We start from the raw sequence: 10,933 nt of genomic DNA, 5'->3' as shown, positions 1-10,933 counted from the left end.
GCTGGGTGCTGTCTTGTTCAGAGACGTGTCGATCCGCTCACCCGCTGACAGCCATCTGGGCTGTTTCCACCCTCGGCTTGTTATGAAAACTGTTGCTATAAACACGTATGTGTATGTTCTTAGTTTTGAAGAAAGCAACATCAAGCGTTCCTTTTATGCTTTCTCCTTTCTGCCTGGAGACACCGTTTCCTGCCCTGAGACAACAAAAACGCTCCTTTATATTCGCAAAAGTATTTACTGCTTCCCTCTCCCCAGCCATCTGGAAGTGACTTCAGTGTGTCTGAGGCAGGAATGTAGCTGCAGCTTCCCCTGGGTGTGTGGCTCGCTCTCCTGGCTCTGCACCCTGGACTTTTACCCACACCTCTGGTCGGTGGGGTCCCTCTGCACAGTCACCTCCACGTCTGCCCCTTTAGACTCTCACTCTGCTCTGCTGGCCCCATCACTGGGTCAACACCACACTGGCCGTTACTAAAAACTGCCGTACCCAGGAAACCCCCAAATCAGCCTCCTTGCTATAACGGCTCTTAACTGGCTTAAAGGTCACTGATTTGGAGGTCACACAACTGGCCAGAACAGTGAGTCTTGTCCTGGCTCTGCTGAAGATGGTACCTCTGTCCTGTGGTTGAGATGACGGCGGCCTCAGGCACGACTGTGTTTGCTCCTAGCTTTGACTCTTCACTTGTCCACAAGCACTAGCAATGATCGGGCTCGGGAAGGTTTGCATCTCTGTTGTCATGGTGGATCTGTCCCCTTTGCTGTCTTAGCCTTTGGATCAGATCCTAGTTGCTCTGCACGTAGACACATTGGCCACCGAGAAATTTTTAGTCCAAACTGTAACACATGGTTAACTTGACCTGTCTTGACCAGTCTTTCTCTTTCCCCTTCCAGACTAAAGACATCTACCAGACAGCGTGACTGGGAACACCAGACCCAAACGGGAGTGAAAAGAGGTGCCCTGGAGTCCACGGAAGGTCATCTCTCTCTTTGCATGTGCCTGCGTGGATGTGTCCAAAGCTTACTGAAGGTCTGTCAGTTGAACCCAGACTTCCCCAGTAAGGCTGGTCTAGCCATCAGCTGCTCTAGGGATTCCCCTGTCTCTGCTGTCCATGCACTGGCATTAAAGGCAGGCCACCAAGCCCACCTGACGTTTACAAGGATTCTGGGGAGCCAAACTCCAGTCCCCACGCTTGCATGACCAAATCATCATCCAGCTCTCTTTCTTTTCCAGTGTGTACCAGGCTGGCCTAGAACTTGACTATGGAGCCAAGAATGATCTAGAACTTGGGATCCTCCTGTTTTTACCTCCTCAGCTTCTAAGGTGCTGGGGATGGAACCCTGGGTTTCATGTGTGCTAGATAAGCACTCTGCCAACTGAGCCGTCTCCCAGCCAGTGTCCTGGGATTCCTGAAGAGATCGCTGCTGGCTCTGCTGACTCACTGGACTAGTCCGCACCATTACAATACCAATTCTGTTATTCTGGTTTTTTTTGGGGGGGGGGTTCAAGACAAGGTTTCTCTGTAGCTTTGGTGCCCCGTACTGGAACTAGCTCTTGTAGACCAGGCTGGCCTCGAACGCCCAGAGATCCACCTGCCTCCGCCTTCCGAGTGCTGGGATTAAAGGTGTGCGCCACCACCGCCTGGCTGTTATTCTGTTTTAAATGCATTTTTATATGACTTCATGCAGCTTCTTCACATACTAAAATTGTTGCTGGGTGTGGTGGCACACACCTTCAATTCCAGCACGCAGAGGCAGAGGCAGGCAGATAGATACCTGAGTTTGAAGTCAGTCTGATTTACACAGGTAGGTGTAGGCTGGTTATGACTACATAGCTGGATCTGTGTCTCAAAAACAAAACTATACCTATGTAACAATTTTCAGGCTGGAGAGACGCGTCAGCAGTTAAGAGCCCTTCTCTTGCAAATGACCTGAGCTGGGTTCCCAGAATCCACACTGGCCAGTTCACAACCTCATGTAACTCCATGAAAAACCTACACACACATAATAAAAAAATTTCTAGTTACCATTTGTATTGGGGTGCCCCCCAAAATTGATGCTTACTCAAAGCTCAAGATGGGACCTTTTTGAAAATAGTCTTTGCAGCTCAATCAATCAGTTGTGCTGGGCTCAGGTGGGCCCTGAGTCCAATGACTGGTGTCCTTTGAGACCACGAGAAGACAGACAGGACTGATGGGTCAACAGAAGGAAGCCAAGGCCTGTCCAAGCTGGGGTGGGGCAAGGGACAGGAGACTTCTCTGCATCTTGCAGCACTAGGAGGCAGCCCTGCCCACACTCGATTTCAGGCCTGCCTCCAGAACTGAGGACTTGTGCTGTTTCAGGCAAGTAAGTTTGCGGTAGCTTGTTGTATTTCGAGGAGACAAATCCCATTAATTTATCGGTTCCTATTATTCTTTGTAACTCTCTCCCCTTTGCTTCTGGTTAGAAGTGCTTCCCATTTTAACGTGCTTATTTGACCCCTTGAAACCTAGAAACTATTGTTAATATTGGTAACTCAGATTATTTGGATCTACAGTATTTTAGATATCCTGTCTCAGGCATGCCCTAGGGCTGACTGTGGTGGTTTTAATGGTTTATTTTTTTATTAATTTATTTTTATGTCTATGGATCCTTTGCTGGCATGTATGTTTGTGCACCATGTGTGCCTCATGCGGGAGAATATCAGAGGAGAACACTGGATCCCCTGGAGCTGGAGTTACAGGCGGTTATGAACCTGGGTTCTCTGCAAGAGCAACAAGTGTTCCTATTCGCTGAGCCATCTCTCCAGCCCCGGCTGTGGTAGTTTTCAACTTGTGTCCATGGGTCTCCACCATTCCTTTCCCTGCCTCTGCTGGAGTGTTGGCTATACTTGTCTCTAACAAACAGAGCACATAGAAGGGACGTGTCCCCTGGAGCGCCAGCGTCTCTGGGTCTTATGAATCACGCCCCTGGGGAAAGTGTTGCCTAGTGAACTCTCTGAGCAGAGGGCTGTGAGCTGAGATAAAACACTGCAGTAGGCCAACCACACTCTTCCACTCCGACAGCACAAAAGAGGAAGCCCATGGTATCTGCAGTCCACAGACATCACCAAAGGCTCCGCAGAAAGCAGTGACCCCAAGTGGGTTCATGGCTCCGGTTCTGCTCTGCTACTGTCTAGTTCTCATATAAACCCCTCTGGAAAACGCTCCCATAAAGTTTTGATGTTTCTGAAGCTTGCTTCCTGCTGGAGCATGGGCCGGGCCTCAGAACTGCCTTCAGGGTAGAACAACCACAGGCTTCTGTGGCCTGGTTTGCAGACACCTCCTGTCTGCGCCTATGTAACCCCAGCTGACCGCCTGCTCCACCCTTCACTATCCCCTCCAGTCAAAGGTGTCCACATAGAAGGAAGGTGACAATGTTGCCTGCACTTTGCCTGGAGAGGAAGTCCCTGGCAAATTTCTCCATGTCCCCGGATGGCTTCTAGTTTCCTATCACTTACCTGCAAGAGTTTGGGAGGAAGAGTCCTCTGCCCCTGAAATGGGAGGCCTGAAGCAGTACACTATCTTCTTGGATAGTTTTGCAGAAGCCACTGCAGAAAGCTTGGCTGAGTAACAATTTTGGCTGCTACATCTTTGGTTCTTCCATAGTGGTTACCATCCGATGAGCTAAGTTCAGAACTACATTTACTATAGCTATCACCACTGCAGAGCTGAGCACAACCTAGGATGCTGTTCTTACGTCAAGCCGCTGCTGACACCCCGCACTCTTTCCAAAGCCCTCTGGCCAATGGAGCTGAGTGAGCCATGGCTAGCACATGCTGACTTGGAGAAGTCCTGCCTTCCACCCCACCTCACTTTGCTGGTTGGTTCCAAGAGCATAGTGCCATTTGGTCCCAAGGTCCCAGGCGGATGGAAGGACAGCCACTCTACCTCCATATCCTTCGAGCAAACATCAGCCAGGAGTTCGGCTGAAGCACACCCATTCTTTGCCCTCCCTTTCATCCACATGGAGCACATGTTGGCCCTTTTCTGCCTTTCACCCCGGCTACAACATTCCTATTGCCAATGCAGATGTTGGCACCTGATTTATGACCACCCCTCACTCAGTCCCAAAGTCACTCTGGGTGAATAACATGCTCACGTGGCTACCTGTTCAAAACCTGGCCTCTGTACAGCCAGGAGCTTCTGCCCTCCTCTGGGCTACTCATCCCCAGTGACCTGGGGCTGGTGACTGCCACAATCCCGCCCATCTTCCCTGCCCAATTCATGTCAACAGCTACTCTCTCTGCTCATTTCCTTATGCATCTGTTTGTACTCCATGGTCCAGTGTTGCAGTTATGTCCATGTCCCTACTCCTAACTTCTGTTTCGTTTGTCTTCATAACTCCTTCTGGCTAAAGGTAGCCCTGATGAATCCAGCAGAGTCACCGTCTGTCTGCACTGGCCATGATCGGGTGCTGCTAGGGCCCATCACCAGCAGGGTGACTGCCTGGACCTTCTGTCCCTTAGCTATTAGAGAAAACTGCTTTGAAGAGACAAAGAATTAGTTTGACAGGAGGAAGGAACAGTGGCCCACAAAACACTATGGGGGTCTTGGTAAAGCCACACCTAGCTGGAGAGAAGGCTGAAGCAAGCCCCGCGTGGTTTACACGGCTATAGTAGGAATGGGATGACAAACCCTACTGATCTTTAGATGATGGCGGAAACCACGCTGCTCCAGATTTATCTGCTCTCTAGATAGGGAGGGCCAGGCTCTCAGCTTGAATCTGGACTTCATGCTGCCTTGGAGTCCTTAAGAAGGTAGCGCAAAGGGAACCAGTGGGAAGGTATGTACCTAGCAAGGCCTCCAGGCAGGGCAGCAATGTGCTCCCAGATGAAAGCACTGTCTCTGACAGGATGAATACCTTCCTGCAAAACTGCAGGAGAGGAAGCATTTACACTGGCTACCTTAGTGAAGGTTATGCCACCATCAGCATACATACAGTCCCATCTCAGGGCATAGCAACTGCCCTCATTTGTGTTACGTGTTGACCATAGTGTCAAGAAAACAAGCTGACTACCAACCACCGCCTCAAATGCTGCTGTCTCCATGCCAGACTGGCTGAACTGACAGGTGTGACCTTCTCTCATAGCTCACAGGTAGAACTATTCACATAGCTCCACCTAAAAACAGAGTCCAGAAAGTGCAACCGTACTGTGTGCCCAGATTCCACGTGTGAGCAGCACTAATGACCAGAGCACCCCACCCCAGGGAAGTGTAGCTCTGGCAGAACCCGAACAGACCAGTGCCTGCCCAAGACCCTGGACGCAGGGAGCAGGACAAATGAGTGGGTGTCTTTTGTTCCCCTGCTCTGCTGCTCCTGAACCCCTATCTTCAGCAGGATTCAGAGTTCTTCATGGAAGCCTCTCCTGGAAGCAGACATCTGTTAATGTGTCCCTCATCCCAGTGCTGTACCACGGGCTGCAACGTCCACTATTAAACTTGCTTTCTTCCCAGTCCTCTCTACTTGATGGAGTGCACAGAAGCCCAAGACCTGCTCACATAAGCTCTTTTCTCATCAGTCTGTGTCACACGCTCCATCACTCTGGGTCTTTTCTGACCTCAGAGTAGGTGACGCCGCATTCTGCAAAGCAAGTTTGTTGATCCACCCATAACACCCTATTATGGAACACACTGGTCTCAGCTTGTGATGGCATCTGCACCCTGGCCAGGAACCCCAGTAAGCCTTTCTGCACAGCCCTTCATGATGTGACCTCTGGCGCCAGGGGCTCATGAAAGACCTGGGGATCGGTAATAGATTATGGCAAATGGAGCCAGATCAACTCAGTGCTGTCCAGCTACCAAGAATGCCTTGTGGAGCCCTCCCTCCTTGTGTGCTTACAAAGTCAGCATTCGATTGATTCTCCAGCTGCTAGCAAACCAGGATGGAAGGAGCAAATGAGGGAGTCAGTTGCAACTGACTAGAATCATATGAAAAAGAAACTAAGGAATTTCTGGAAAGAATCTGGAAACTCTCTTCAAACTTAGATGTAAAAACCACCAGTACAATGACTACTGTTCGGTCCTTATAGCGGGAGGGAGGAAGCTGGGGATGCAGCTGGAGGCCCTGGGCTCCAAATCTGGCGTAACAAGAAAGGCTTCCGAGCCAGTGTTAGATGGGGATGGACTACCATTTTTTTTTCCTCTAAAGTTGGTGCACACCTACAATCCCAGCACTGCGGGAGGCTAAGGTAGGAGAATCCAGAGTGAGGCAAGCCTAGGCTATACAATGAAAGCCTATCTAAAAACAAAAACTGGAAGGAGTAATGTTAAATATATGTACTGTTGATTAAATGGCTGTTAAATGCTTAGGAGAGTAAGGAGAACACTTCTACCTTGAATTGTGTAACTAACACGTTTGGTTTTCATGTGTATGTTTGTATGCATGCATGTGCACCATGAATGTGCCAATGTCTTGGAAATTCAGTAGTGTGTCAAATCCCCTACAGCCAGGGTTTCAGACAGTTGTGAGCTGCCATGTGGGTGCTGGGGACTGAACTTGGGTCCTCTACAAGAGCAGCAAGTGCCCTTAACTATTGAGTCATCTCTTGCTTTAAAACTTAAAAAAAAATCTATGAAGGATGCACATGACAGAGTGGGTATGTGGAGGTCAGAGGACCCCTGGTAGGACTCAGTTTCTGCCTCCTACCATGTGGGTCCCTATGACCAAACTCTGTTGGCTGTAGGCTTGCCTTTACCCTTTGAGCCATCTCCAACTCTGACTATCCATTTTAAAAATCAGCAACCCAATGCAATATTCTATCTTGGGACAGTAAAGGGGTCTGTGGAAAACAAAATGTGACATCTGTGGTCATATGCCAATCACAGTTTGTTTTGGTAGTTGCCTCCTGGGTCATATTCCTACTGGACCCTTCTCGCCAGTACTAGAACTCATACTTCAGTGCCGGCCCAGCTTCCATCTTCCTGACCCTGGAAGTGGTCCTCAGTCTCCAAGACCAAGTTTATCCACCCAGCCATGCTCTGAGGCAATTTTATCTGTTAAGAGCTTGCAAGCTAAACTGGGCAGTGGCACACACCTTTAATCCCAGCACTCAGGAGGCAGAGGCAGAAGCAGGTGGATCTCTGTGAGTTCGAGGCCAGCCTGGTCTACAAGAGCTAGTTCCAGGACAGGCTCCAAAAGCTATAGTGAAACCTTGTCTTGAAAAATCAAAATAAATAACTAGAAAAGAGCTTGCAAGCTGGTACCCCAGGACGCAGTACTAAGGGAACTATGCAGGTGAGTTCTTCAGAGATGAACACCCCTGGAAGGAACACATCACGCAATCAGAAGTTGGGCTGGGCTACAGTTCACTCAGCAATCAAAATTCTAAGATGTTTGGGATGTCCTTACAAGGCAGGGCCTGAGTCACCCAGACTCAGTAGGGGCACTTCCCATAGAGGGTCAATCCCAGGAGCTGGCAATCCAGCCCTTCTTTTCTGAAGGGAGCTGCTGTCATCTAGATGTGCTACGGTATGTCGATTCTTAGTCTCCAGGACAGTGGAGGACAAAAGATAGATGCGGAGACTGTAGACTTGAGAAAGGTTCCTTCCTACAGGAACCAACAATCTCCTGTGCTCACTCAGGTCCTACAGAAGCCAGAGCAGAAACTCCTCTCTGTCTGCTTACCCAGAGCTCCCAAAGCTGTAGGATTCATGTTCATCCCAACTAAGCACAGAACACTGAAAAAAGACTTCACTTAAATGTTTCTTAATAAATTTCTGGGTTTATATCTTTTCAAGCAAACGAATACTTTTATTAACATGTAAGATTTTTCAAACATGGTAGGGGTTTTGACCTCAAATGCTTCTCAGGTCTGCTACTCAATACATTTATAGCTTGACTACATATGAACCTTGAAGACGCCTCTTCCTCGAAGTTTAGGGTCCACTGCAGACAGTTCTAAGATTTCCTTCTCAGCCCACAACAGGCACTGCAAATGTCTTTCATTTTATGCCCAGATCTCCTCAAATATATGGGATAAAATATCAACTTGTACAGACTGTCAAGACTTCGTGTCCCATTCTGGGTTCCATTTCATATAGAAATGAGTCAGGCTGTCCAAACAAACTCATCAAACAGGTTACAATAGATAGTGGAGCACATAAAATTTAAATTTTGCACAAAATACATCTCTCCTCCTTTGGTCTCACACAGAAATTAAAGCCCCCCGATAGAAACAATACTATCCTCCGACCCTTCTCCCAGGTCATCAGTCCTAGCCATATCCGGCCCATCCGCAGTCCCAGTCTGGTCCCTTCTTCTGCCATTGCTGCATGGACTGGTCTTCTAGAACGCAGCTCCTTCAGAACTTCCAAAGCCAGTGAGCTCCAACCCGAGTCACAAGTGTCACAGGGACCCAAAGTTCCAGGGAGCTATCAGGTCACCCAAGAAGGAGCAAAGCACCTCAAAATGCATAAACAACAACCAAAGCCCAGGAACGAACGTCATCCAACTGCCACAAGGGCTTACAATCTAGGCCCCAATTCCCGTATGTGAGCGCATTTTCCAAATCAAAGTTATTTCCGAACCCAAACAAACAAAAAAAAGAACCGCTGAATAATCAAAACTCATATCGAGGTCGTCAACCGCAGACCGTAGCAGAAACGTAGTGTCAGTGAGAACAGAGTCAAGACGGGGGGGGGGGGGGGGGAAAAAAAAAAAAAAAAAAAGGGAAAACAAAAGGCTAACGGACAGCGGCTCCTCCAGGGTGTCATGTCAGCCAATCGCCATCACTCGACCAGAATCCATTGGCTGGAGACCTAAAGCACGGGCGGGAGAGATTCATCATCAAGATGTTAATCCCGCTGGACAGCACGGCAAACACCGGGCCTCTTCTGGAGGCTGCCCCACGCCTCCCAGCACAATCTGGAATCTTCCACGGCCTCCCCACTGACAATCTGCTGGGGCCCTGCCCCAGGGGGGCCTAGTTCACTCCCGAGGCGACCGGCCAGCCTCCTCCCACAGTCGCCCACGCCCCGCCGGGATCCCTCCCTTACCGCGGCCCGCTCACGACGACTCGCTCTTCTCTATCCGCCGCACCAGCTGCACCAGCATCTCGGCCATCTTCGCCATCTCCTGCGCCTTCTCCTCGGCCTTCTCCGCCCTGGGGCCGCGGGGGTCGGCGCCGCCCGCCTGGAGGTGGTTGAGCGCGCTCTCCTCCGAGGCCTCCACCTGCGTCTTGATCTGGATCAGCATATTGTCCATCTCCCACAGCTTGCCCCGGTTGCGCACGGGCGCGCGCCCGCGCTCGCGCGTCAGCGACGCGATGTCCTCGCGCATCTCGTGGATGACGGGCAGCAGAAACTGCTCGAAGTCCTCCTCGGGCTCCAGCACCTCCACCTCCTCGGGCTCCGCCAGCTCCACTGCATCCAGGGGCCGCATCTCCGCCGCTGTGCTCGTCTGCGGGACACGCAGTGACTGAGCTCCGGCCGAGTCCTCAAAACTTCGGCCGCTGTTCAACTTTCGGCCGAGGAGAAGCCACGGAGACGAGCGACCGCCTAGCTGACGAGCGGCGAACAAAATGGAGTCCCAACCGTTAACCAGAGCTCTGCGCCTTGCGACCCCTTTCACGACACTGCCGCGCCCCTCTTTACGGTCGCGCTGCGGGCGCGCGCACGTCCGTGAAGGGGCGGGGCGAGCGCCTTCGCGGCCGCGCGCAAACATCTGCTATCCATCCCTGCAAGGTCCTTGGAGCGGTACTGAACGTTGCCAAGATCACATTTCACTGTAACTTATTCTCATTTTATTTATTTATTTAGAGACAGGATCTCATTTCACTGTATCTTATTCTGATTTTATTTATTTATTTAGAGACAGGATCTCACACTGTAGTCAAAGCTGTCCTGGAACTCAAATATGTGGCTTAAAATGGTCTTGAATTTTTCAGCAGTCCTCTTGCCTCAACTTCCCAGGTGAAAGTAATATGGAAAACCGAAAGAGAGCCGGGTGTGGTGACTCTCATCTTTAATCCCAGTACCTGGGAGGTGGAAGGAAGTGGATCTGTGGGTTCGAGGTCAGCCTGGTCTACATAGTGAGGTCCAATATAGTTATATAATTACATAGTGAGACCCTGTCTCAAAACAAAACACATCAAAAAACCAACCAACCAACCAACCAACAACAAAAACAGAACAGGACAAAAACCAAACCAACCAGCTTTTCTAAACTGTACCAAGGGCAGCCATCTTGTTCATCGTCCCACCTCTTCCGCCAGGCACTGGCTCTGGACGTGCCTTACCAGACAGAGCTCCTGTCTGATGGGTCCTGAGGCCCCAGACAATCAAGCTCGGTTGGTGGTCATTTGGTGTGAAAGGACAGAACTTGGCTCACATAGTTTGCTTTAGCAGTCACTCAGGATTGAATTTTAAGAAAGAAACAGAATTCTTAATCTACTGATCAGACAGCGCCCTCTCAAGAATCTGAACTGTGTATTTGGATGGTTTTCCAGCCAGGAGTCATGACACTGCTTTGTAAATACTAATTGTAGGCATATATAAAGTGCATGTTTTGGGTAACACATGTCTTTTATTTATTTGTTTATTCCTTTATTTATTTATTTTGGTTTTGATTTTTCAAGACAGGGTTTCTCTGTGTAATAGAGTTCCATCCTGGAACTCACTCTGTAGACTGGGCTGGCCTCCAACTAACAGCCTGCCTCAGCCTCCTGCGTGCTGGGATTAAAGGCATGTACCACCACTCCCTGGTTTAAAGTGCATATTTTTAATTAGTTTCTTAGATTCTTTACATTCAGTGTCTTTTAATACAAAAAAATCGAGCCTTTAGGGTTGTTTTTTTTTTGACATCAGAGGAAGCAATGCCATTAAAAAAACAAGAGTAAAACCAGGCGGTGGTGGTGCACACCTTTAATCCCAGCACTCAGGAGGCAGAGGCAGGCAGATCTCTGTGAGTTCGAGGCCAGCCT

At 49.6% G+C, this 10,933-nt stretch overlaps 1 protein-coding gene across 1 annotated transcript; it reads right to left on the bottom strand.

Annotated features, from left to right (window-relative positions):
- Positions 1-8,709: 8,709 nt before the first annotated feature.
- On the bottom strand, positions 8,710-9,563 carry LOC126500735 (MORF4 family-associated protein 1). The gene is made up of 2 exons (XM_050140856.1): positions 9,009-9,563; positions 8,710-8,771 (listed from the first exon to the last, which is right to left on the bottom strand). Exon 1 carries the CDS (start codon positions 9,391-9,393, stop codon positions 9,019-9,021), a length of 375 nt encoding a protein of 124 aa, XP_049996813.1. The 5' UTR covers positions 9,394-9,563; the 3' UTR covers positions 8,710-8,771; positions 9,009-9,018.
- Between the last annotated feature and the right edge of the window lie 1,370 nt (positions 9,564-10,933).

This window comes from Alexandromys fortis, unplaced genomic scaffold, assembly GCF_014885135.2.
Source record: "Alexandromys fortis isolate MF-2015 unplaced genomic scaffold, M_Fortis_MF-2015_v1.1 scaffold_7, whole genome shotgun sequence".
Taxonomy (NCBI): Eukaryota; Metazoa; Chordata; class Mammalia; order Rodentia; family Cricetidae; genus Alexandromys; species Alexandromys fortis.
This window is presented reverse-complemented; position numbering and strand designations above follow the sequence as displayed.